Source organism: Salvelinus fontinalis, chromosome 27 (genome assembly GCF_029448725.1).
Source record: "Salvelinus fontinalis isolate EN_2023a chromosome 27, ASM2944872v1, whole genome shotgun sequence".
Classification (NCBI taxonomy): domain Eukaryota; kingdom Metazoa; phylum Chordata; class Actinopteri; order Salmoniformes; family Salmonidae; genus Salvelinus; species Salvelinus fontinalis.
Window position 1 is genome coordinate 37,796,212 of NC_074691.1, and position 27,799 is coordinate 37,824,010.

At 46.0% G+C, this 27,799-nt stretch overlaps 2 protein-coding genes and 1 long non-coding RNA gene across 5 annotated transcripts in view; 2 read left to right on the plus strand and 1 right to left on the minus strand.

Annotated features, from left to right (window-relative positions):
• Positions 1 to 27,799, minus strand: part of LOC129825528 (zinc finger FYVE domain-containing protein 1-like) — a 31,383-nt gene continuing 3,584 nt past the window's right edge. For 2 of the 3 annotated variants that reach the window (XM_055885694.1, XM_055885696.1), the window contains 11 exons: positions 18,755 to 18,998; positions 17,265 to 17,525; positions 16,491 to 16,705; positions 16,254 to 16,360; positions 12,453 to 12,561; positions 12,229 to 12,326; positions 11,031 to 11,148; positions 8,414 to 8,584; positions 6,759 to 6,939; positions 4,567 to 4,680; positions 1 to 3,171 (listed from right to left, as the gene is read on the minus strand). In XM_055885694.1, coding sequence (XP_055741669.1) covers positions 2,936 to 3,171; positions 4,567 to 4,680; positions 6,759 to 6,939; positions 8,414 to 8,584; positions 11,031 to 11,148; positions 12,229 to 12,326; positions 12,453 to 12,561; positions 16,254 to 16,360; positions 16,491 to 16,705; positions 17,265 to 17,525; positions 18,755 to 18,998 — 1,854 coding nt within the window. In that variant the 3' untranslated portion in view covers positions 1 to 2,935. The remainder of the gene's footprint in view (positions 3,172 to 4,566; positions 4,681 to 6,758; positions 6,940 to 8,413; positions 8,585 to 11,030; positions 11,149 to 12,228; positions 12,327 to 12,452; positions 12,562 to 16,253; positions 16,361 to 16,490; positions 16,706 to 17,264; positions 17,526 to 18,754; positions 18,999 to 27,799) is intronic. The other variant, XM_055885695.1, reaches the window with a different exon arrangement.
• LOC129825534 (uncharacterized) lies at positions 19,122 to 21,555 on the plus strand. Its single transcript, XR_008754901.1, has 7 exons — positions 19,122 to 19,856; positions 19,944 to 20,120; positions 20,211 to 20,270; positions 20,353 to 20,435; positions 20,523 to 20,564; positions 20,633 to 20,806; positions 20,886 to 21,555. It is a non-coding gene; the product is annotated as an uncharacterized LOC129825534 (long non-coding RNA).
• On the plus strand, positions 26,411 to 27,745 carry LOC129825533 (putative nuclease HARBI1). The gene is made up of 2 exons (XM_055885703.1): positions 26,411 to 26,899; positions 26,994 to 27,745. The coding sequence occupies exons 1-2, from the start codon at positions 26,788 to 26,790 to the stop codon at positions 27,362 to 27,364; spliced, it is 483 nt and encodes a 160-aa protein (XP_055741678.1). The 5' UTR covers positions 26,411 to 26,787; the 3' UTR covers positions 27,365 to 27,745.

A 27,799-nucleotide genomic window follows, 5' to 3' on the forward strand; every position in this document is an offset into this window, starting at 1 on the left:
TTAAGGTTGTCAAGTTTATTACTATGCATTCATGGTGTAGTAAACAAAAGAGTGTGTATCTTCAGTCTGATGTGTTCTCTCCGGGTTCCCTTTGTCAGATGAATCGCCATGATCACTGTTCTCTTCAAGGTTCTAGAACTTTACAACGTTCCATTTTATGTACAAGCTGATGCCAGTCAGTTATTCTCCTCCGACACCATACTTCTTAGCCTGGGTCCCAGATCTGTTTGTGCCGTCTTGTCAACTCCTATGGTCGTTGCCCATACCAGTAGGCAAGACAGCAGAAACACATCTGCGACCAGACTACATAATTGCAGCTAATCATATTGAGCACGGCTGGCTGCTACACAGCCTGAGAGGATAGTGTAACGATTACGTGACATTATACACTATGAATTGAATGTATATTATGTTTAAGGCTCCGGCCCCAAAGTGTGTTCATATCCTTCCATGTTATTCTACATTCTGTGCTGTGGGCCAGTCACACTGTGGTAGTCGGTAGTTAATTAAGCTAATCATCATAAACATGGAATGCATCTATGCTGCTACATAACGGTTGTGATTCCTTTTCAAGCCAAGGATCATATATGGACAGACAGTATAAGCTATGACAAGCGCGATGCTGAAGGATGAGGACCGAAGCAGAAAGACGAGAGCACAGTGATCTTTTCCTTCCTCCAGATCATCTTTCCTCTCCGATGCTCCTCCTCTTCTCTCCTAGTTCCTCTTAGCCAGGTGGTATCAGGTATGATAAACTGGGTGTCTCGAGCCCTGAATGCTGATTGGCTGACAGCCATGGTATATCAGACCCTATACCAAGGGTATGACAAAACATTTGTTTTTACTGCTCTAATTACGTTGGTAACCAGTTTATAATAGCAGTAAGGCACCTCGGGGGTTGGTGGTATATTGCCAATATACCACGGCTAAGGGCTGTATCCAGGCACTCTGCGTTGCGTCGTGCCTAAGAACAGCCCTTAGCCATGGTTTATTGGCCATATACCACACCCCCTCGGGCCTTATTGCTTAATTGTTGTCTCCTAGTTCCTCTTAGTCAGGTGGTATCAGATACTGTTGTCAGGTACAGTACAGGTGGTGTCAGGTACAGTACAGGTGGTATTAGATACTGTTGTCAAGTACAGTACAGGTGGTATCAGGTACAGTACAGGTGGTATCAGGTACAGTACAGGTGGTGTCAGGTACAGTACAGGTGGTGTCAGGTACAGTACAGGTGGTATCAGGTACAGTACAGGTGGTGTCAGGTACAGTACAGGTGGTATCAGGTACAGTACAGGTGGTATCAGGTACAGTACAGGTGGTATCAGGTACAGTACAGGTGGTGTCAGGTACAGTACAGGTGGTGTCAGGTACAGTACAGGTGGTGTCAGGTACAGTACAGGTGGTATCAGGTACAGTACAGGTGGTATTAGATACTGTTGTCAAGTACAGTACAGGTGGTATCAGGTACAGTACAGGTGGTATCAGATACTGTTGTCAGGTACAGTACAGGTGGTATCAGATACTGTTGTCAGGTACAGTACAGGTGGTATCAGGTACAGTACAGGTGGTATCAGGTACTGTTGTCAGGTACAGTACAGGTGGTATCAGGTACAGTACAGGTGGTATCAGATACTGTTGTCAGGTACAGTACAGGTGGTATCAGGTACTGTTGTCAGGTACAGTACAGGTGGTATCAGGTACTGTTGTCAGGTACAGTACAGGTGGTATCAGGTACTGTTGTCAGGTACAGTACAGGTGGTATCAGGTACAGTACAGGTGGTATCAGATACTGTTGTCAGGTACAGTACAGGTGGTATCAGATACTGTTGTCAGGTACAGTACAGGTGGTATCAGATACTGTTGTCAGGTACAGTACAGGTGGTATCAGATACTGTTGTCAGGTACAGTACAGGTGGTATCAGGTACAGTACAGGTGGTATCAGGTACAGTACAGGTGGTGTCAGGTACAGTACAGGTGGTGTCAGGTACTGTTGTCAGGTACAGTACAGGTGGTATCAGGTACAGTACAGGTGGTATCAGATACTGTTGTCAGGTACAGTACAGGTGGTATCAGGTACAGTACAGGTGGTATCAGGTACAGTACAGGTGGTATTAGATACTGTTGTCAGGTACAGTACAGGTGGTATCAGGTACAGTACAGGTGGTATCAGATACAGTACAGGTGGTATCAGATACTGTTGTCAGGTACAGTACAGGTGGTATCAGGTACAGTACAGGTGGTATCAGGTACAGTACAGGTGGTATCAGATACTGTTGTCAGGTACAGTACAGGTGGTATCAGGTAGTGTTGTCAGGTACAGTACAGGTGGTATCAGGTAGTGTTGTCAGGTACAGTACAGGTGGTATCAGGTACAGTACAGGTGGTATCAGGTACAGTACAGGTGGTATCAGATACTGTTGTCAGGTACAGTACAGGTGGTCTACTAGGTCGAGGTCATTCAAAGACTTCTGGTTTCTTCTGTGTGCATTAATATAAATCTCTCTCTGTGTGTGTGTGAGAGAGAGAGAATTCAGGCAGGATAAAGTGAAACAGTGCAGTAAAGGGATTAAAAGGTGTCCTGTAAGGATGGAAGAACTGAGGACAAAGTCAGGACATCTGACGTCACGTCCCAGCCTTACTACTGATGACATCACAATGAGTAAGAAGAATTCCCTTCAAAACTGGGCTGAACCACTGCAGCCACAGAGAGAGGGGTGTTCCACCAGCTCCACAGCTGTTAGGTAGAACCTGGACCGTGTTCATTAAGGCACACCGTAGCAAAACATTTCTTCAATTTCATACCTAATGAACACAACCCTGGACTGTCTCTGTCTGTGTCCCAAATGGCCCCCTAGTTCATATACAGTATACTATTTTTGACCAGGGTTTATAGGAAATAGGATGCCAATGTGTTCTCCCCCCCCCCGTCTCCTGCTAGAGGTCCCCTGGTTTCTGGTGGCAGGTGTTGCAGACCCGCACCGGGTGGTCCCAACCCCTAGAGGGCACCGCTCTGCGTTCAGGGGAGCAGTCGTCACACACGCCCTGGCCGCAGGCCCTGCAGTGGTGGATGGAGAGACGCGGAGCGGAGAAGTCTCTCTGACACTCACAGCAGCACCGGATGTTCTGGTCTGGAACCCAGTAGGCTGGACGAGCTGCATCCTTCATCAGACCTGGAGAGAGAGGGAGAGGAGAGGGCGTACACAGACACACAAACACAGACGGACACAAACACACACACACACACAGACGGACACACACACAAACACACACATTAGTTTTGCGGGGACATACGGTTATGTGAATGTGACCAGTCCATCACAGTTTATATTGAACGATGTATATCACATGATGAAAAAGTCATCATGGCGGCTGTATTTCTGCTTAATGAACAGCTAGAACTCAGACATGAAAACATGAAATGACCCGGGAACCTAAAGAACGTCGCTCAGAGATGCACAACAACAACAACATAACCTTCAAAATGGGCGAACCGTTCCTTTAAACAGGTGCTACAGGTAGAACAGCCTCAACTGGTCAGGGCATGGTATTATGGGCATTCTCTGAAGTTACAAATATGCAAAAACAACGTGTTGTACCTTTAAGACTCTATTAGGCTGATAGAAATGTTAAGCACAGACATGTGATAATTGTATATCTAGCACTCACCCAGAGGGCTACAGTACTCGCCCAGAGGGCTACAGTACTCGCCCAGAGGGCTACAGTACTCACCCAGAGGGCTATAGTACTCACCCAGCGGGCTACAGTACTCACCCAGAGGGCTATAGTACTCACCCAGCGGGCTACAGTACTCACCCAGAGGGCTATAGTACTCACCCAGCGGGCTACAGTACTCACCCAGAGGGCTATAGTACTCACCCAGAGGGCTATAGTACTTACCCAGCGGGCTACAGTACTCACCCAGAGGGCTATAGTACTCACCCAGCGGTCTACAGTACTCACCCAGAGGGCTACAGTACTCACCCAGAGGGCTACAGTACTCACCCAGAGGGCTATAGTACTCACCCAGAGGGCTACAGTACATTTTTTTTTTACATTTACATTTAAGTCATTTAGCAGACGCTCTTATCCAGAGCGACTTACAAATTGGAAAGTTCATACATATTCATCCTGGTCCCCCCGTGGGACTTGAACCCTGGTCCCCTCGTGGGAATTGAACCCACAACCCTGGCGTAGCAAGCGCCATGCTCTACCAACTGAGCCACACGGGACCAGAGGGCTACAGTACTCACCCAGAGGGCTACACGACTCACCCAGAGGGCTACAGTACTCACCCAGAGGGCTACACGACTCACCCAGAGGGCTACAGTACTCACCCAGAGGGCTACAGTAGTCACCCAGAGGGCTACAGTAGTCACCCAGAGGGCTACAGTAGTCACCCAGAGGGCTACAGTAGTCACCCAGAGGGCTACAGTAGTCACCCAGAGGGCTACAGTAGTCACCCAGAGGGCTACAGTACTCACCCAGAGGGCTACAGTACTCACCCAGAGGGCTACAGTACTCGCCCAGAGGGCTACAGTACTCGCCCAGAGGGCTACAGTACTCACCCAGAGGGATGTATGTAGCAGTGACCACAGCTCCCAGTGTATTCTGAACAGCCTCTCCTACTCTTCTACTGAGTGTCCCTCCTTCCTCCTCCTCCAACTCTGCATCCAGCAGCTCTACCACACACACACACACACACACACACACACACACACACACACACACACACGAAAGAAGGAAAGAAGAAAACAACCACAGATTTATGTTTCATATTCATTTATAAGATTTGTAAATCCGATAGTAAGAAATAAACATTAAAAAGGGGGAAATATTTTCTCTGTCTGTTAATCTGGATACACGATTTCTCGCCTAATTCTGATGATCATGTTAGTGATGGGGGAAAATTCCAGATAAATATTGGGATATTATTTTTGACGATATATCATATTGTTTTGACAATATGGCAATATTATTTTTCTGTGCTAGTTGGCTGTACCTGCACCAAAACTCCAGTATTTCTTTGTGCTAGTTGGCTGTACCTGCACCAAAACTCCAGTATTTTTCTATCATCGTTTGTTCTCCATCTTTTTAAATAAGGAGACAATTTGTTTTCAGCACTTTTATTTCCATGACTGATCAAAACTAGTTCTCACGTCTCTCTCTTGTCCCTCTGCAGCAGACATATGGTGAGCAATATGTTTGGAACATTGAATCGCAATAAAAAAAAAATCACAATATATACAGTGCATTCGGAATGTATTCAGACCCATTTACTTTTTCACATTTTGTTACGTTACAGCCATATTCTAAAATGGATTAAATAGACACAAAATACCCAATAATGACATCACAATACCCAATAATGACATCACAATACCCCATAATGACATCACAATACCCCATAATGACAAAGCAAAAACTGTTTATCAATTTTTGCACATTTATTACAAATAAAAAACTGAAATATCACATTCACATAAGTATTCAGACCCTTTACTCAGTACTTTTTTGAAGCACCTTTAGCAGTGATTACAGCCTCGAGTCTTCTTGGGTATGACGCTACAAGCTTGGCACACCTGTATTTGGGGAATTTGTCCCATTCTTCTCTGCAGATCCTCACAAGCTCTGTCAGGTTGGATGGGGAGCGTTGCTGCACAGCTATTTTCTGGTCTCCCCAGACATGTTCGATCGGGTTCAAGTCCGGGCTCTGGCTGGGTCACTCAAAAACATTCAGAGACTTGTCCTGAAGCCACTCCTGCGTTATCTTGTCTGTGTGCTTAGGGTCATTGTTCTTTTGGAAGGTGAACCTTTGCCCCAGTCTGAGGTCCTGAGTGCTCTGGAGCAGGTTTTCATCAAAGATCTCTCTGTACTTTGCTCCATTAATCTTTCCCTCGATCCTGACTAGTCTCCCAGTCCCTGCCGCTGAAAAACATCCCCACAGCATGATGCTGCCACCACCATGCTTCACTGTAGGGATGGTGCCAAGTTTCCTCCATACCATAAAGACCTGATTGGTGGAGTGCTGCAGAGATGGTTGTCCTTCTGGAAGGTTCTCCCATCTCCACAGAGGAACTCTGGAGCTCTATCAGAGTAACCATTGGGGTCTTGGTCGCCTCCCTGACCAAGGCCCTTCTCCCCCGATTGCTCAGTTTGGCCGGGCGACCAGCTCTAGGAAGAGTCTTGGTGGTTCCAAACGTCTTCCATTTAAGAATGATGGAGGCCACTGTGTTCTTGGGGACCTTCAATGCTGCAGAAATGTTTTGGTACCCTTCCCTAGATCTGTGCATCGACACAATCCTGTCTCGGAGCTCTATGGACAATTCCTTCGACCTCATGGCTTGGTTTTTGCTCTGACATGCACTGTCAACTGTGGGATCTTATATAGACAGGTGTGTGCCTTTCCAAATCATGTCCAATCAATTTAATTTAGCACAGGTGGACTCCAATCAAGTTGTTGAAACATCTCAAGGATGATCAATGGAAACAGGATGCACCTGAGCTCAACTTGGAGTCTCATAACAAAGGGTCTGAATACTTATGTAAATAAGGTATTTCTGTTTTTCATTTGATTTAATAAATCAGCAAACATTTCTCAAAACCTCTTTTTCGCTTTGTCATTATGGGGTTTTGTGTGTAGATTGAGTGTGTAGATTTGTGTGTAAACATGTATTTAATCAATTTTAGAATAAGGCCTGAACTCAAACCAGAATCACAGCACAGCTAGCACTGCGCCACTCGGGAGGCCCGTCCTTACCTTCTGAGATGCCCCGGTTCTGGAAGCAGGCATCACAGACCCGTACGGGTGCGAGTCCCCAGCCCCTCTCTGGAACGGGACGGTTCTTGGTGGAGCAGCCGTCACAGAAGCCCTCTCCACAGGCACGGCAGTGATGCTTAGTATCGTTGTCCTGGAACACCTCACTGCACTTCCAACATTTCTGTTACAGAGACACAGAGAGCACAGGAGAGAGACTATATCACAGGCTGGAAACACAAGCACACACAGGAGAGAGACTATATCACAGGCTGAAAACACAAGCACACACAGGAGAGAGACTATATCACAGGCTGGAAACACAAGCACACACAGGAGAGAGACTATATCACAGGCTGAAAACACAAGCACACAGAGGAGAGAGACTATATCACAGGCTGGAAACACAAGCACACACAGGAGAGAGACTATATCACAGGCTGGAAACACAAGCACACACAGGAGAGAGACTATATCACAGGCTGGAAACACAAGCACACACAGGAGAGAGACTATATCACAGGCTGGAAACACAAGCACACACAGGAGAGAGACTATATCACAGGCTGAAAACACAAGCACACACAGGAGAGAGACTATATCACAGGCTGAAAACACAAGCACACACAGGAGAGAGACTATATCACAGGCTGGAAACACAAGCACACAGAGGAGAGAGACTATATCACAGGCTGAAAACACAAGCACACACAGGAGAGAGACTATATCACAGGCTGAAAACACAAGCACACACAGGAGAGAGACTATATCACAGGCTGAAAACACAAGCACACACAGGAGGAATGGACAGTCTTTACACAGTCATAGGAGGAATGGACAGTCTTTACATAGTCATAGGAGGAATGGACAGTCTTTACACAGTCATAGGAGAAATGGACAGTCTTTACATAGTCATAGGAGGAATGGACAGTCTTTACACAGTCATAGGAGCAATGGACAGTCTTTATACAGTCATAGGAGCAATGGACAGTCTTTACACAGTCATAGGAGCAATGGACAGTCTTTACACAGTCATAGGAGGAATGGACAGTCTTTATACAGTCATAGACAATAAACCAAGACAGCATGGACATGTCTAAAGATTTCCACTGCACAGCTGAGGCTTGAGAACTTAGGGATTCCCTGGGTTGGAATGAAGTACATCTGACTGCCCTACATACCTCTTCATAAGAGAGAGAGAGAGAGAGGGAGAGGGAGAAAGAGGGGAGGGGGGGTAAGAGAGAGGGAGAAAGAGAGGGAGAAAGAGGGGAGGGGGGTAAGAGAGAGGGAGAAAGAGAGGGAGTAAGAAAGAGGGGGAAAGAGAGGGAGAAAGAGAGGGAGAAAGAGAGGGAGAAAGAGAGGGAGAAAGAGAGGGAGAAAGAGAGGGAGAAAGAGAGGGAGAAAGAGAGGGAGTAAGAGAGAGGGAGTAAGAGAGGGAGTAAGAAAGAGGGAGTAAGAGAGGGAGTAAGAGAGGGAGTAAGAGAGGGTGAAAGAGAGGGAGAAAGAGACATACTTTAAAAACCTCTGCATTACAACCCTCAAAATAACCTTCATTGCCAGTGAGTCACTGCATCTCCATGTTGGTTCTGAAGATGCATATGTCAGCCATGTTGGATCTATGCTGTGTCTATATCAGTATGGCTGTGAGGACCACGTACCAGGATGAGGGAGTTGGGTTTCCAGTAGGCCGGGGCGATCTGGTCGGTGAGCCAGGAAGTGACAGCTTTGGCAGGTTTCACACTGAGCTCTGACACACTCTGGGAGATGTAGTTCACACCGTCCAACAGTCTCTGAGCTGCATTGTTGTTGTCCTTCAGAAAACCATCTGACTGGAGAGGAGATAAGGGAGGAGAGAGAGGGAGAGAGGAAAGAGCGAGACAGAGGGAGAGAAGGGAGGAAAGAGAGGGAGAGAGGAAAGAGCGAGACAGAGAGAGGAGAAAGAGAGAGAGACAATGGCAGTAGTATGAGTTTATTTTTTATTTTACTTTTATTTAACTAGGCAAGTCAGTTTAGAACAAATTCTTATTTTCAGTGACGGCCTAGGAACAGTGGGTTAACTGCCTTGTTCAGGGGCAGAACAACATATTTGTACCTTGTCAGCTCGGGGATTCGATCTTGCAACCTTTTGGTTACTAGTCGAACGCTCTAACCACTAGGCTACGCTGCCGCCCTGTGACAGATATCCTAGATGACAGAGTGACAGAGATCCTAGATGACAGAGTGACAGAGATCCTAGATGACAGTGACAGAGATCCTAGATGACAGAGTGACAGAGATCCTAGATGACAGAGTGACAGAGATCCTAGATGACAGTGACAGAGATCCTAGATGACAGTGACAGAGATCCTAGATGACAGAGTGACAGAGATCCTCGATCAGAACTCTGACTCTTTATGAATATGGGCCGTGGGATGAGTAGGGGAGTCCTCTCTTGTTCTTACCCCAGGTCAGATGTGCTGTATCTCAGTCCTGACTACTGTGTCCTGGTTCCCTCATCTCTTGTTCTTACCCCAGGTCAGATGTGCTGTATCTCAGTCCTGACTACTGTGTTCTGGTTCCCTCATCTCTTGTTCTTACCCCAGGCCAGATGTGCTGTGTCTTGGTTCCCTCATCTCTTGTTCTTACCCCAGGTCAGATGTGCTGTGTCCTGGTTCCCTCATCTCTTGTTCTTACCCCAGGCCAGATGTGCTGTATCTCAGTCCTGACTACTGTGTCTTGGTTCCCTCGTCTCTTATTCTTACCAAAGGCCAGATGTGCTGTATCTCAGTCCTGACTACTGTGTTCTGGTTCCCTCGTCTCTTGTTCTCACCCCAGGCCAGATGTGCTGTGTCTTGGTTCCCTCGTCTCTTGTTCTTACCCCAGGCCAGATGTGCTGTATCTCAGTCCTGACTACTGTGTCCTGGTTCCCTCGTCTCTTGTTCTTACCCCAGGCCAGATGTGCTGTATCTCAGTCCTGACTACTGTGTTCTGGTTCCCTCATCTCTTGTTCTTACCCCAGGCCAGATGTGCTGTATCTCAGTCCTGACTACTGTGTTCTGGTTCCCTCATCTCTTGTTCTTACCCCAGGCCAGATGTGCTGTGTCCTGGTTCCCTCGTCTCTTGTTCTTACCCCAGGCCAGATGTGCTGTGTCCTGGTTCCCTCCTCTCTTGTTCTTACCCCAGGTCAGATGTGCTGTATCTCAGTCCTGACTACTGTGTCCTGGTTCCCTCGTCTCTTGTTCTTACCCCAGGCCAGATGTGCTGTATCTCAGTCCTGACTACTGTGTTCTGGTTCCCTCGTCTCTTGTTCTTTTTTAAATGTTATTTCTTATGTAGATCAGCTTTAATACTGCAGATAGATGGTAGCTTCCATCAATGTAATTGTCTGCATAATTTTCAATCCCCCATATTTTTTTGTAAATATGTACAGTACCAATCAAAAGATTGAGCAAGGAGAGTGATGGAATGCTGCATCAGATGACCTGGCCTCCACAATCACCCGACCTCAACCCAATTGACACGGTTTGGAATGAGTTGGACCACACAGTGAAGGTAAAGCAGCCAACAAGTGCTCAGCATATGTGGGAACTCCTTCAAGACTGTTGGAAAAGCATTCCTCATGAAGCTGGATGAAGAGAAGGCCAAGAGTGTGCAAAGCTGTCATCAAGGCAAAGGGTGGCTACTTTTAAGGATCTCAAATATAAAATATGTTGATTTGTTTAACACTTTTTTGGTTACTACATGATTCCATATGTGTTATTTCATAGTTTTGATGTCTTCACTATTATTCTACAATGTAGAAAATAGTAAAAATAAAGAAAAACCCTTGAATGAGTAGGTGTGTCCAAACTTTTGACTGGTACTGGATTATTATTTTCAAAAATCGTACATATCTTAATTTATTTCCACAATTAAGGAATAATATGCAATATAATGTTGGCAGTTCATACGAAGGATTGTTACATACAACCAGGATTGGCATTACAAAATAAAAATACTTTTTTTGGCAAGTAATTATTATTTTGTCAAACAATTATTGTGATTCATCCTGTAATGTCCCTAACATCATTACCCCATAGCAACAGATGTGGGACACACACACACGGGGACACACACACACTCCACCCTTCCCCCACAAACAACCAAAAGCGCAGATGTTGAACAGTTGTTCCATCCCCAGGCCCAGATCAAGACTTGATGTGTGAATACATATACAGTTGCTTGAGAAGGCAAAATTGGGCAAGAATGGGGAGATTTGATTAACCAATGTCAAGTCCTAGCTCCTCTTGTTCTTACCCCAGGCCAGATGTGTTGTATTTCAGTCCTGACCACTGTGTCCACTGGGTCCTGGTTCCCGTACCAGTACTGCCTGCTTCTGTAGATCACCCCACAGTTGGGACACTCTATCACATACCTGTAAACACCAATACTTTAGTTTAAAAAGTTTGGACACACCTACTCATTCAAGGGTTTTTCTTTATTTTTACTATTTTCTACATTGTAGAATAATAGTGAAGACATCAAAACTATGAAATAACATATATGGAATCATGTACTAATCAAAAAAAGTGGTAAACAAATCAACATATATTTTAGATTCTTCAAAGTAGCCACGCTTTGCCTTGATGACAGCTTTGCACACTCTTGGCATTCTCTCAACCAACTTCATCAGGTAGTCACCTGGAATGCATTTCAATTAACAGGTGTGCCTAGTTAAAAGTTAATTTGTGGAATGTCTTTCGTTCTTAATGCGTTTCAGACAATCAGTTGTGTTGTGACAAGGTAGGGGTGGTATACAGAAGATAGACCTATCTGGTAAAAGACCAAGTCAATATTATGGCAAGAACAGCTCAAATAAGCAAAGAGAAACGACAGTCCATCATTACTTTAAGACATGAAGGTCAGTCAATACGGAAAATTTCATGAAATGTGAACGTTTCTTCAAGTGCAGTCGCAAAAACCATCAAGCGCTGATGATGACACTGGCTCTGATGAGGACCGCCACAGGAAGGGAAGAGTTACCTCTGCAGAGGATAAGTAGGTGTGTCCAAACTTTTGACTGGCACTGTACAAGCGAACAACACTACAGTTCAGCCAGCGACAGCAGATAGCGTTGAAACAGCATCTACCCGTTGGTCTCATACCACTCTTAAAGGACCATTATTCTCCACAGCCTTTCATACAGTGATACAGAGTCAATAGCTTCCTCCCTTCATTCTGAAGGACCACACCCGGTGTGCATCCCAAATGGCACCCTATTCCCTATGTAGTGCACTACTTTAGACCAGAGTCCTATGGGTCCCTATTCCCTATGTAGTGCACTACTTTAGACCAGAGTCCTATGGGTCCCTATTCCCTATGTAGTGCACTACTTTCTGAATAACCAGTAATCACCCTGACCAGGCATAAATGGCCAGACCAAACCAGTCCCAAATGGCACCCTATTACCTATGTAGTGCACTACTTTCTGAATAACCAGTAGACCGGTACTCACCCTGACCAGGCATAGATGGCCAGACCAAACCAGGGAGAGTCAGAGGAGGCTGTCGCCTTGGGAACCACAATCACCTCCTTCCCTCCCTCATAGCACGCCTGAGGATCAGAGTACAGACGTTCAGATCAGAGGAATAACTAGTGTGTGTGTGTGTGTGTGTGTGTGTGTGTGTGTGCGTGCGTGCGTGCGTGCGTGCGTGCGTGCGTGCGTGCGTTCGTTCCTACCTTACAAGTGTAGATACGGTTGTCATACTGAGCAGAGTAGCGACAGCGGTGTTTAGCCTCGTGGTTCACTTCCTCCTTCAGGTGGTTCATACTGTTCTCACAGCCAGACCTGACAGGAAGAGGGTTAGTACACAGTTAGTACAAATTGAGAAGAGTAAGTAACTAAAAAGCAGATTCCCCAAGAGAGGATGGCTTTCACTTCAGCAGTGATAAATTTGACGAAAAGATCATGATCATTAGAAAGCAAATTACGGACTCCTCTTTAAATCTGCGTATTCCTCCAAAGCTCAGTTGTCCTGAGTCAGCACAACACTGCCAGGATCTAGGATCAAGTGAGACACTCAAGTTTTTTTAATATGATATCTATTGACACATTGATGAAAATAGTCTTGGCCTCTAAACCTTCAAGCTGCATTCTCGACCCTGTTCCAACTTAACTACTGAAAGAGCTGCTTCCTGTGCTTGGCCCTCCTATGTTGAACATAATAAACGGCTCCCTGTCCACTGGATGTGTTCCAAACTCACTAAAAGTGGCAGTAATAAACCCTCTCTGAAAAAGCCAAACCGTGACCCAGAAAATGTAAAAAACTATCAGCCTATATCGAATATATCGAATGGGGGATTCCTTTAAAAATATATATTTAAAAGCTGTTGCACAGCAACTCACTGCCTTCCTGAAGACAATGAAACCGAAACACTTCAGTCTGGTTTTAGACCCCATCATAGCACTGAGACGGCACTCGTGAAGGTAGTAAATTACCTTTTAATTGCGTCAGACCGAGGCTCTGCATCTGTCCTCGTGCTCCTAGACCGTTGCGCTGCTTTTGATACCATCACAACATTCTTTTTGAGAGAATGGAAATCCAAATTAGTCTACACGGACAAGTTCTGGCCTGGTTTAGATCTTATCTGCCGGAAAGATATCAGTTTGTCTCTGTGGATGGTTTGTCCTCTGACAAATCAACTGTATATTTCGGTGTTCCTCCTCAAGGTTCCGCTTTAGGACCACTATTGTTTTTACTGTATATTTTACCTCTTGGTGATGTCATTCGGAAACATAATGTTAACTTTCATTGCTATGCTGACGACACACAGCTGTACATTCCGTTGAAACATGGTGAAGCCCCAAAATTGCCCTCCCTGGAAGCCTGTGTTTCAGACATAAGGAAGTGGATGGCGGATAATGTTTTACTTTTAAACTCGGACACAACAGAGATGCTAGTTCTAGGTCCCAAGAAACAAAGAGATCTTCTGTTGAATCTGACAATTAATCTTGATGGTTGTACAGTCGTCTCAAATAAAACTGTGATGGACCTCGGCGTTACTCTGGACCCTGATCTCTCTTTTGACGAACATATCAAGAATATTTCAAGGACAGCTTTTTTACATCTTCGTAAAATTGCAAAAATCTGAAACTTTCTCGCCATAAATGATGCAGAAAAATGTATCCATGCTTTTGTCACTTCTTGATTAGACTACTGCAATGCTCTACTTTCCGGCTACCCGGATAAAGAACTTAATAAACTTCAGTTAGTGCTAAACACGGCTGCTGGAATCTTGACTAGAATCAAAATATTTGATCATATTACTCCAGGTGCTTCTTGTTAAGGCTAGGGCTGATTTCAAGGTTGTACTGCTAACCTACAAAGCATTACATGGGCTTGCTCCTATCTATCTTTCCGATTTGGTCCTGCCGTACATACCTACACTACGGTCAGAAGACGCAGGCCTCCTTATTGTCCCTAGAATTTCTAAGCAAACAGCTGGAGGCAGGACTTTCTCGTATAGAGCTCCATTTTTATGGAATGGTCTGCCTATCCATGTGAGAGACGCAGACTCGGTCTCAACCTTTAAGTCTTTATTGAAGACTCGTCTCTTCAGTAGGTCCTATGATTGAGTGTAGTCTGACACAGGAGTGTGAAGGTGAACGGAAAGGCACTGGAGCGACGAACCTCCCTTGCTGTCTCAACCCACTTGAGTGGGTTAGTTAGTTTTCTTCCTGTCCGGGTTGGTCTGTTTTGGACTCTCTCTCTACCGCACCTGCTGTCTCTAACTCTGAATGATCGGCTATGAAAAGCCAACTGACATTTACTCCTGAGGTGCTGACCTGTTGTACCCTCTACAACCACTGTGATTATTATTTGACCCTGCTGGTCATCTATGAACATCTTGGCCATGTTCTGTTATTATCTCCACCCGGCACAGTCAGAAGAGGACTGGCCACCCCTCATAGCCTGGTTCCTCTCTAGGTTTCTTCCTAGGTTTTGGCCTTTCTAGGGAGTTTTTCCTTGCCAGCGTGCTTCTACAACTGCATTGCTTGCTGTTTGGGGTTTTAGGCTGGGTTTCTGTACAACACTTTGTGACATCGTCTGATGTAAAAAGGGCGTTATAAATACATGATGGATTGATGATTCAATTACTATGTTATTACTGTGTTGTTCTTACAGCCAGACCTGACAGGAAAAGGGTTAGTCCACAGTGTTTAATTACTTTGTTATTACTGTACCAAAGCTGAAAGGAAGGCAGAGAAACATTATGGCTGTAGAAAACATATTATTGTTCTGTCCTGTTTGAGATGCTATTTTAGTGTGATTATCAGGTAATTACTACCGATAGGGAATAACTATGCAACTCCAATGTAATACACATTAACCATTAAATAACAAAATACCAAGTAAACAGTGGACTGAAGCATTAGTGTAAACTGAGCCATCACACAGCTAAGGCTAATTCACCATGTAAATTATAAAACACTAAAAAATGGTCAATATTAGACTGTAATAGAAAGCAGAACTGGAAACAGAGAATACAGCGCGAGGTACCACAGCTGAGACGGTAACAGAAACAATAAATGAAAACAGATGGAAGCATTGTCAGATCCACACAGCTGAGACAGATACTGGACCAGGTGAAGAACTAACCTACAGCTGAGACAGATACTGGACCAGGTGAAGAACTAACATACAGCTGAGACAGATACTGGACCAGGTGAAGAACTAACCTACAGCTGAGACAGATACTGGACCAGGTGAAGAACTAACCTACAGCTGAGACAGATACTGGACCAGGTGAAGAACTAACATACAGCTGAGACAGATACTGGACCAGGTGAAGAACTAACCTACAACTGAGACAGATACTGGACCAGGTGAAGAACTAACCTACAGCTGAGACAGATACTGGACCAGGTGAAGAACTAACCTACAGCTGAGACAGATACTGGACCAGGTGAAGAACTAACCCACAGCTGAGACAGATACTGGACCAGGTGAAGAACTAACCTACAGCTGAGACAGATACTGGACCAGGTGAAGAACTAACCTACAGCTGAGACAGATACTGGACCAGGTGAAGAACTAACCTACAGCTGAGACAGATACTGGACCAGGTGAGGAACTAACATACAGCTGAGACAGATACCAGAGCAGGTGAAATACTAACCCACAGCTGAGACAGATACTGGACCAGGTGAATAACTAACCTACAGCTGAGACAGATACTGGACCAGGTAAAGAACTAACCCACAGTTGAGACAGATACTGGACCAGGTGAAGAACTAACCTACAGCTGAGACAGATCCTGGACCAGGTGAGGAACTAACCCACAGCTGAGACAGATACTGGACCAGGTGAAGAACTAACCTACAGCTGAGACAGATACTGGACCAGGTGAAGAACTAACCTACAGCTGAGACAGATACTGGACCAGGTGAAGAACTAACCTACAGCTGAGACAGATACTGGACCAGGTGAAGAACTAACCTACAGCTGAGACAGATACCAGAGCAGGTGAAATACTAACCCACAGCTGAGACAGATACCAGAGCAGGTGAAGTATTCATCAGGGAAGAAAGAGTTACTGGCCAGGTGCTCTTCTGGGATATCCCCACTGAAACGTTCACTCAGGGCCTAGAAGGGAGAGAGGGAGGGAGGGAGAGAGAGAGTAGAGAGAGAGTAGAGAGAGAGCGGGGGAGATTAGAGAGAGGGAGAGCTTTGCAACAGGTGTTGACAATGTCATTCATTGCTTACACACACCAACCTGCAGGGCTCTGTATATGACGCTTGCGGAACGAGGTGAGCGGGTAGTGTTGTTATCTAACTGTTGCTCCAGGCTACGCAGCAGACCACTAAAATCTGTCGGGGGGTTGTAGGTTCGAGTCCCGCGGTACTGGATGGAGCTGAAGGCCTCGGGAAACAGACCCAACTTCCTGAAACGCTCCTGGAGCAGACGCTCTGCAGACTCTGATGGGTTGTCTGGAGAGAGGGGGAGCGAGAGACATGTAGAGGAGAGGGAAGGAGGTGTAGAGGAGAGAGGAAGAGAGAGAGAGGTGTAGAGGAGAGAGGGAGAGAGAGAGATGGGGAAGAGAGAGAGAGATGTAGAGGAGAGAGGGAGAGAGAGAGAGATGTAGAGGAGAGGGGGAGAGAGAGAGAGAGAGATGTAGAGGAGAGAGGGAGAAAGCCAGAGAGAGATGTAGAGGAGAGAGGGGAAGAGAGAGATGTAGAGGAGAGAGGGGAAGAGAGGGGAAGAGAGAGAGAGAGAGAGAGAGAGAGAGAGAGAGAGAGAGAGAGAGAGAGCAGTGGATGAGGAAGAGAAAAGAGGGGAAGACAGTCTTGATGTTAGAGGTGAATGGCCAACCTGAACCCAGTTTTTTGTCTGTCTCAACCCCTGACCCTGTCCCCCAACCTGATCCCAGCTGTTTGTCTGTCTCAACCCCTGACCCCCAACCTGAACCCAGCTGTTTCTCTGTCTCAACCCCTGACATGACAGCACAAACAGACTGGCACTCAGGCTAAGCCAACCAGAACCACCTACCTGAGCTCAGTAGCTTGGTGTGGACGGTCTCATGGAAGATAATAACAGCTGGTCCCAGAGTGGACAGAGGGACGTCCAGGCCACACCGGGTCGTAGTGGCCTTCAGCTCCCTGGTGAAGTGCTTCAGATAGGCTTCCGAAGCATCACCTAGGAACTTGAACAGGTCGTCGTGGAGACGGTCGGCATGGGTACGGTAGATGACGAGGTCGGAGATGGCAAGGACTTTGAGGAGCAGCCGGGTACGCTGGCCCTGATTGGATCCTAGTTAGGAACCGAGGAAGATGAAGTGTAGTAATCAAAGGCCTTTAGGCATTCCCCTCGACAGCCAGCCGGCGTTTCCCTCGACAGACAGACACGCGGCGTTCCCCTCAGACAGACACGCGGCGTTCCCCTCAGACAGACACGCGGCGTTCCCCTCAGACAGACACGCGGCGTTCCCCTCAGACAGACACGCGGCGTTCCCCTCAGACAGACACGCGGCGTTCCCCTCGACAGCCAGCCGGCGTTTCCCTCGACAGACAGACACGCGGCGTTCCCCTCAGACAGACACGCGGCGTTCCCCTCAGACAGACACGCGGCGTTCCCCTCAGACAGACACGCGGCGTTCCCCTCAGACAGACACGCGGCGTTCCCCTCAGACAGACACGCGGCGTTCCCCTCAGACAGACACGCGGCGTTCCCCTCAGACAGACACGCGGCGTTCCCCTCAGACAGACACGCGGCGTTCCCCTCAGACAGACACGCGGCGTTTCCCTCGACAGACAGACACGCGGCGTTCCCCTCAGACAGACAGACATGCGGCGTTCCCCTCAGACAGACACGCGGCGTTCCCCTCAGACAGACACGCGGCGTTCCCCTCAGACAGACACGCGGCGTTCCCCTCAGACAGACACGCGGCGTTCCCCTCAGACAGACACGCGGCGTTCCCCTCAGACAGACACGCGGCGTTCCCCTCAGACAGACACGCGGCGTTCCCCTCAGACAGACACGCGGCGTTCCCCTCAGACAGACACGCGGCGTTCCCCTCAGACAGACACGCGGCGTTCCCCTCAGACAGACACGCGGCGTTCCCCTCAGACAGACACGCGGCGTTCCCCTCAGACAGACACGCGGCGTTCCCCTCAGACAGACACGCGGCGTTCCCCTCAGACAGACACGCGGCGTTCCCCTCAGACAGACACGCGGCGTTCCCCTCAGACAGACACGCGGCGTTCCCCTCAGACAGACACGCGGCGTTCCCCTCAGACAGACACGCGGCGTTCCCCTCAGACAGACACGCGGCGTTCCCCTCAGACAGACACACGGCGTTCCCCTCAGACAGACACACGGCATTCCCCTCAGACTAAAATAAGTTATGCTCTAGTCTAGTCTTTTGATACAACAAGGTTTTGACCAATCAGATGTCAGTTGAAGCCTTGCTGTTGTTTCTAGCTACCATCAGTGTATTTGTCCAGCTCCTGTGTCACATTTAGTCATGTTTAATTCTGTACCTGCCCCCAGCAGTCCCTCTGTGTCGATCACCACCACCCTGTGGATGGGGTCCATGGCAGCCCAGACCCCCACGGTGCAGGACTCCTGGGTGGGGGATGTCTGGAACACCTCTCGCCCCAGGAAGAAGGTGTGATTCAGGGTGTGGGACTTCCCCTCCCCCGTGTTTCCAAAGATAGACACGACCTTGAGGAGTTCCTCTGGCCTGCAGTCCAGCCGGCTCACAAAGTCTTCCTCATCCTTTAACTAAAGATTCAATACAACAGAGGTCAGTCTGTGGTGAAGTACTTTCCTCGACCAAACAGAGTATCGGTCTAGCCTGGTCCCAGATCTGTTGTCTACTTCTATAGCCTGGTCCCAGATCTGGGGCCTGTTGCACAAAAGTAGAATTAAGACATCCGGGATAAATGACTCAGCTGAGCTCAATGAAGCCAAAACATGTGCGTCCAGGCTTAATTGGTTGCACAAAGACCAAGCCAGGATGAGCAGACACGGATTCATTAAGCCAGGTGAAACCAATCCTGGATAGGTGCGCGCTCACGGCTCACTCAAATAGACCCCGCCACAGATCACAGATTAACTGATTTACCATGGCAACTAGAGCCGCGTACTTTTCCCCGTCGGAAGCACAAATCCTCATGGAGGCATACGAGGAGGTAAAAGATATAATTAAGAAGAAAGGCAACACCGCCACAGTGATAAAGCAAAGAGAAAAAGCGTGGCAAAGTATTGCAGACCGCCTGAATGCGTAAGTAGTGCACAATTACACAGTCACCGCTCCGCTGAAACATCACAATTACAATTCAAATATTTAATTCACATCTCCAAAAATGCAGTTGTACTGTAATTATGAAACGGTTAAATTTTTAATTGAAATGCACTGCAGATATGAGTGAAATTGTGTAAAGTAACTCCATCACACTGTATAAAGCTATGATACATTTTTTGATATTTTTACTGAAAACAAGACAAAAATACCAAGTAATTTTTTGCAGTGTGACTCCATTAAATGTGTGTGTGTGTGTGTGTGTAGATGAAACATGAACGGGCCAAAACGGACATGGCAACAGGTCAAAATCAAATACAAGAACATTCTGCAGAATGGTATGGTCCCTGACTAATATTTAACAAAGCACAAGCATATATTGTACCCAGAAGGTGCCTGCTCACACATTGTCTGTACTGTTTTAGCAGTGAAAAAGAATACCCACAGACAAGGCACGGGTGGTGGGTCACCAAAGGCTGACCTTACCCCAGCAGAGGACATGGCCTTGGAGCTAAATAAAGGCAGGCCCGTCTTAGAGGGGATCCCTGGGGGGAAAGAGACGAGCATAGGTTCCTCCCAAGATGCCACCCACTTCATTCAAGGTATGTCCTTCCATCTCTACATGGGATACAACCACATTCATATTGAATCAATTTGGACTGTCTGACTTTGGTTTACCTATTGCCTTGCAGTGTCTGGCAGCACTGTTCCTGTTAGAGCCACCAGCACAAGCACCAGACGATGCTGATCCAGTGAGTACTCCATCAAAGGCATACTGTAGGCCTGGCATGTCTTGTCTACTAGCTTCAATATGAATCCGATTAAATGTGATAGGGTGAAGGCCCCAGTGCAGCAGCAACAGCACAGGAGACGATGATGAGGAGGAGACCATCTCTCTGGATTCCAGAAGGCATGAGGTATCATGTTAAGACTGTGAAAGTACTATTTACTCTACAATGGTGAGGAGTCCTCATCAAAATCAAAAAATCTAATTTCTTTTACAGGACCCAGATGCTATACAGTGGGAAAACCAGCCTGGCAACATAGTGCGTATTAATAAAAGGACACCACATCCTGCCAAATTCCAGCTGCGCTAATTGTATTGTGTTCACAGAGCTCACAAGCTATCAGAAAGTTGTATGGCAACCACCTCCGGCGCCAAATAGAACTGGCAGACATAGACATTCAGTACAAGAAGAAAAAGATGGAAAATCTTGCACTGGAGTCCGAAATAAAAAAGAGGACAATTAGGAAACTGGACCTTGAAATAAAAAAACTTGAGAGGGAGGTGAGATATGCCTTCAATGTACACTGTATGCTAACTGTAACACAAATGTATTAATCATTATTTTTCTTTCCTCCCCCAGCTCCAAGAAGATGACACAGCTCAAAATAAAAATTTGGTATATTCTCGTAAAGTCAAGTGAGCCATGACATATGAGCTCTTATTGTGAGCACACAGGACGGTGGCATCTTTCTAAGTTTTTTTTTATTTTCCCAGCAATCAGTACAACCAAGTCATCGTTATAAGGCATCGCCCTCTTTTGCCCACCCCCCCAGCACCAGGTGTGGCCACTAGCCTATATGAAGGCCCAAAATTGTGTGTTCCTTTCTGCTCTGACAATGGCATGCCCATTCGTGCGAGATGTGGTGGATGAAGAAGCACTTGTGCTGAGGAGAGCCTTCAGGCGAGAAAGGGTCTTCAGGGACCGGTTGGACCCACTGGCCTTCCCTGATGACCATCTATATGAAAGATACAGGTTTTCTGCAGATGGCATCAGGTATCTATGCAGACTACTGTGTCCCAGGATTAAGCACCGCACTGCACGGAGCCATGCACTGAGTGTGGAGCAAATGGTTTGTGTGGCCTTGCGCTTTTTTGCTAGTGGAGCCTTCCTGTACTCAGTGGGGGATGCAGAACAGCTGAACAAGGCCACAATTTGCCGCACAATAAGGAGTGTGTGTCTGGCTATCAAAGCATTAGCAGATGTCTTCATCTCCTTCCCTGGCCACAGAAGACTCTGTGACATCAAAGAGGAGTTCTATAGGATTGCAGGTAAGAGGATCTACAAATTACAGGACAACTGTTAACACATAGTAGGATACTCATTACTTTGTGTGACAGGTTTCCCCAATGTCATTGGTGCAGTGGACTGCACACACATAAGGATAAAAGCCCCCTCAGGTGCCCATGAGGCCGATTTTGTGAATAGGAAATCCTTTCACAGCATTAATGTTCAGGTGAACATAACTTTTTGATATTGTCCATTGACGAACACTCTGCATTGCCAGTGATGTGCATTGATTGGTGTAATATTCCTCATCTTATGATTTCAGATGGTCTGCAATGCTGACTGTGTGATCAGCAATGTTGTGGCAAAATGGCCTGGCTCAGTCCATGACTCCAGAATCTTTCGGGCCTCTGAAATCTATCAGTGCCTATCACAAGGTAAGCCACACAACCCCTATTTATAACCATCATGGCTGTGTCAAGAATATCACTGTGTTTATGAGGTAGTAATGATGAGATTTTGTGTTGACAGGTGAATTCTCTGGTGTGTTGCTGGGAGACAGGGGGTATGGCTGCCAGCCTTTTCTCCTGACACCTTTCACAGACCCCCAGGAAGCACAGCAGGCCTACAACCATGCCCATGCCAGGACCAGGGCCAGAGTTGAAATGACCTTTGGCCTCCTGAAGGCACGCTTTCACTGCCTTCACAAATTAAGGGTCAGCCCTGTTAGGGCATGTGATATTACTGTGGCTTGTGCTGTCCTCCACAATGTGGCCTGCCTGAGGAAGGAGAGGGCCCCCAGAGTGCCACCAGCCATGGACTGGGACAATCCGTCAATCTTCCCTGATGACGACAGTGGTCGGCTGCTGAGGGACCAATATGTGTTGAATTATTTTAGTTAGTATGTGTGCTTTCAATTTTGGTTAAATATGTCCTGCGGTGGCAGAGGAATTTGGTTTTTTTTGGGTTCGTTTTTTTACGAATTTGGCCTCTTATGATGTTTGTGCGGTATACTGTGTGTAATACAAGGCTGCAGGGAGGCTACTGCATCCATTCATTTGTCTGTTCAGTTGATGTGTATGGATTTGTCCTGCATTTATTTTAGTGTGCAGACATGCAGGGTGTGTTATATACAGACCTTTGAATGTGTATGTATCATTTTGTATAATATGCTTGGATTCTGTGCTTTCCATCTTGTAGAGTCACTGTGACTTCAGTTTCGAAAGGAGCTGATGGTTTACCTGCTTTGTTTTGTCCTTATTCAATAAAGGAACATAATGTTACACATTGTGTTTTTATATTCATATGGAATGTGTATTTGTTTATATGACAGAGTACTAGGGCCACACTGAAGAAAAAGGATAAAGTCATAAATTTGAGGCTGGTTCTTTCTGCAGAAAAGCTACATTGTTTTTACAGTTTTGATACTTATGACAATGTGATACTTAATATTCTGGCACATCAGCATGTCTTTGTTTATGAAACCATACTGAAGTACAATTTCACGAAATGCCCCACATCTGTCATTTTAACAACTGTCCTCTAAAACAACTGGTTACAATATTATTACTTGTGTTTTTTTCCCCTCTGTGGCCCTAATATTCTATCATTTTATATATAGCCTTATAGTCTATGGAAAACTGTAAATTATCTAATGATAGCAACATCATCTAAAAATTATTTTTTATCCAAAATCATTGAAATTAATGATCACAAACATTTAAATAATGACAGTGGGTCTAGTTATATGTGATAACAATGTATAGTGAGCAGTGAAATAACTATTGGTTTCCATTTGTGGTGACTGCTGACTGACATTAGGAATGAGATTAAATAGATCCTGGAATTTAGCCTGGTCTGGAGCAGGCTAGCTCCACAGAATAAATCTCCATGGTAATTTATACCATAACATATCCTCCTGCCCCCTATCCATCTTTAGTGCAACCGGATTACGGATCAATTGAGCCAGGATCACCAAGATATCCTGGCTTAATCCCTTATCCTAGTTTTGTGCAACAGGCCCCTGTTGTCTACTTCTATAGCCTGGTCCCAGATCTGTTGTCTACTTCTATAGCCTGGTCCCAGATCTGTTGTCTACTTCTATAGCCTGGTCCCAGATCTGTTGTCTACTTCTATAGCCTGGTCCCAGATCTGTTGTCTACTTCTATAGCCTGGTCCCAGATCTGTTGTCTACTTCTATAGCCTGGTCCCAGATCTGTTGTCTACTTCTATAGCCTGGTCCCAGATCGGTTGTCTCCTTCTATAGCCTGGTCCCAGATCTGTTGTCTACTTCTATAGCCTGGTCCCAGATCTGTTGTCTCCTTCTATAGCCTGGTCCCAGATCTGTTGTCTACTTCTATAGCCTGGTCCTAGATCTGTTGTCTACTTCTATAGCCTGGTCCCAGATCTGTTGTCTACTTCTATAGCCTGGTCCCAGATCTGTTGTCTACTTCTATAGCCTGGTCCCAGATCTGTTGTCTCCTTCTATAGCCTGGGGCCTGTTGCACAAAAGTAGAATTAAGACATCCGGGATAAATGACTCAGCTGAGCTCAATGAAGCCAAAACATGTGCGTCCAGGCTTAATTGGTTGCACAAAGACCAAGCCAGGATGAGCAGACACGGATTCATTAAGCCAGGTGAAACCAATCCTGGATAGGTGCGCGCTCACGGCTCACTCAAATAGACTCCGCCACAGATCACAGATTAACTGATTTACCATGGCAACTAGAGCCGCGTACTTTTCCCCGTCGGAAGCACAAATCCTCATGGAGGCATACGAGGAGGTAAAAGATATAATTAAGAAGAAAGGCAACACCGCCACAGTGATAAAGCAAAGAGAAAAAGCGTGGCAAAGTATTGCAGACCGCCTGAATGCGTAAGTAGTGCACAATTACACAGTCACCGCTCCGCTGAAACATCACAATTACAATTCAAATATTTAATTCACATCTCCAAAAATGCAGTTGTACTGTAATTATGAAACGGTTAAATTTTTAATTGAAATGCACTGCAGATATGAGTGAAATTGTGTAAAGTAACTCCATCACACTGTATAAAGCTATGATAAATGTTTTGATATTTTTACTGAAAACAAGACAAAAATACCAAGTAATTTTTTGCAGTGTGACTCAATTAAATGTGTGTGTGTGTGTGTGTGTGTGTGTGTGTGTGTGTGTGTAGATTAAACATGAACGGGCCAAAACGGACATGGCAGCAGGTCAAAATCAAATACAAGAACATTCTGCAGAATGGTATGGTCCCTGACTAATATTTAACAAAGCACAAGCATATATTGTACCCAGAAGGTGCCTGCTCACACATTGTCTGTACTGTTTTAGCAGTGAAAAAGAATACCCACAGACAAGGCACGGGTGGTGGGTCACCAAAGGCTGACCTTACCCCAGCAGAGGACATGGCCTTGGAGCTAAATAAAGGCAGGCCCGTCTTAGAGGGGATCCCTGGGGGGAAAGAGACGAGCATAGGTTCCTCCCAAGATGCCACCCGCTTCATTCAAGGTATGTCCTTCCATCTCTACATGGGATACAACCACATTCATATTGAATCAATTTGGACTGTCTGACTTTGGTTTACCTATTGCCTTGCAGTGTCTGGCAGCACTGTGTTCCTGTTAGAGCCACCAGCACAAGCACCAGACGATGCTGATCCAGTGAGTACTCCATCAAAGGCATACTGTAGGCCTGGCATGTCTTGTCTACTAGCTTCAATATGAATCTGATTAAATGTGATAGGGTGAAGGCCCCAGTGCAGCAGCAACAGCACATGATGGAGACGATGATGAGGAGGAGACCATCTCTCTGGATTCCAGAAGGCATGAGGTATCATGTTAAGACTGTGAAAGTACTATTTACTCTACAATGGTGAGGAGTCCTCATCAAAATCAAAAAATCTAATTTCTTTTACAGGACCCAGATGCTATACAGTGGGAAAACCAGCCTGGCAACATAGTGCGTATTAATAAAAGGACACCACATCCTGCCAAATTCCAGCTGCGCTAATTGTATTGTGTTCACAGAGCTCACAAGCTATCAGAAAGTTGTATGGCAACCACCTCCGGCGCCAAATAGAACTGGCAGACATAGACATTCAGTACAAGAAGAAAAAGATGGAAAATCTTGCACTGGAGTCCGAAAAAAAAAAGAGGACAATTAGGAAACTGGACCTTGAAATAAAAAAACTTGAGAGGGAGGTGAGATATGCCTTCAATGTACACTGTATGCTAACTGTAACACAAATGTATTAATCATTATTTTTCTTTCCTCCCCCAGCTCCAAGAAGATGACACAGCTCAAAATAAAAATTAGGTATATTCTCGTAAAGTCAAGTGAGCCATGACATATGAGCTCTTATTGTGAGCACACAGGACGGTGGCATCTTTCTAAGTTTTTTTTTATTTTCCCAGCAATCAGTACAACCAAGTCATCGTTATAAGGCATCGCCCTCTTTTGCCCACCCCGCCAGCACCAGGTGTGGCCACTAGCCTATATGAAGGCCCAAAATTGTGTGTTCCTTTCTGCTCTGACAATGGCATGCCCATTCGTGCGAGATGTGGTGGATGAAGAAGCACTTGTGCTGAGGAGAGCCTTCAGGCGAGAAAGGGTCTTCAGGGACCGGTTGGACCCACTGGCCTTCCCTGATGACCATCTATATGAAAGATACAGGTTTTCTGCAGATGGCATCAGGTATCTATGCAGACTACTGGGTCCCAGGATTAAGCACCGCACTGCACGGAGCCATGCACTGAGTGTGGAGCAAATGGTTTGTGTGGCCTTGCGCTTTTTTGCTAGTGGAGCCTTCCTGTACTCAGTGGGGGATGCAGAACAGCTGAACAAGGCCACAATTTGCCGCACAATAAGGAGTGTGTGTCTGGCTATCAAAGCATTAGCAGATGTCTTCATCTCCTTCCCTGGCCACAGAAGACTCTGTGACATCAAAGAGGAGTTCTATAGGATTGCAGGTAAGAGGATCTACAAATTACAGGACAACTGTTAACACATAGTAGGATACTCATTACTTTGTGTGACAGGTTTCCTCAATGTCATTGGTGCAGTGGACTGCACACACATAAGGATAAAAGCCCCCTCAGGTGCCCATGAGGCCGATTTTGTGAATAGGAAATCCTTTCACAGCATTAATGTTCAGGTGAACATAACTTTTTGATATTGTCCATTGACGAACACTCTGCATTGCCAGTGATGTGCATTGATTGGTGTAATATTCCTCATCTTATGATTTCAGATGGTCTGCAATGCTGACTGTGTGATCAGCAATGTTGTGGCAAAATGGCCTGGCTCAGTCCATGACTCCAGAATCTTTCGGGCCTCTGAAATTTATCAGTGCCTATCACAAGGTAAGCCACACAACCCCTATTTATAACCATCATGGCTGTGTCAAGAATATCACTGTGTTTATGAGGTAGTAATGATGAGATTTTGTGTTGACAGGTGAATTCTCTGGTGTGTTGCTGGGAGACAGGGGGTATGGCTGCCAGCCTTTTCTCCTGACACCTTTCACAGACCCCCAGGAAGCACAGCAGGCCTACAACCATGCCCATGCCAGGACCAGGGCCAGAGTTGAAATGACCTTTGGCCTCCTGAAAGCACGCTTTCACTGCCTTCACAAATTAAGGGTCAGCCCTGTTAGGGCATGTGATATTACTGTGACTTGTGCTGTCCTCCACAATGTGGCCTGCCTGAGGAAGGAGAGGGCCCCCAGAGTGCCACCAGCCATGGACTGGGACAATCCGGCAATCTTCCCTGATGACGACAGTGGTCGGCTGCTGAGGGACCAATATGTGTTGAATTATTTTAGTTAGTATGTGTGCTTTCAATTTTGGTTAAATATGTCCTGCGGTGGCAGAGGAATTTGTTTTTTTTTTGGGTTCGTTTTTTTAACGAATTTGGCCTCTTATGATGTTTGTGCGGTATACTGTGTGTAATACAAGGCTGCAGGGAGGCTACTGCATCCATTAATTTGTCTGTTCAGTTGATGTGTATGGATTTGTCCTGCATTTATTTTAGTGTGCAGACATGCAGGGTGTGTTATATACAGACCTTTGAATGTGTATGTATCATTTTGTATAATATGCTTGGATTCTGTGCTTTCCATCTTGTAGAGTCACTGACTTCAGTTTCGAAAGGAGCTGATGGTTTACCTGCTTTGTTTTGTCCTTATTCAATAAAGGAACATAATGTTACACATTGTGTTTTTATATTCATATGGAATGTGTATTTGTTTATATGACAGAGTA

Coding starts and splice junctions, on each gene's coding strand:
- LOC129825533 (XM_055885703.1), top strand. CDS start 26,788: ATGGTCTGCAATGCTGACTGTGTGATCAGCAATGTTGTGGCAAAATGG. Junction 26,900..26,993: donor TTATCAGTGCCTATCACAAG/GTAAGCCACACA, acceptor TTGTGTTGACAG/GTGAATTCTCTGGTGTGTTG.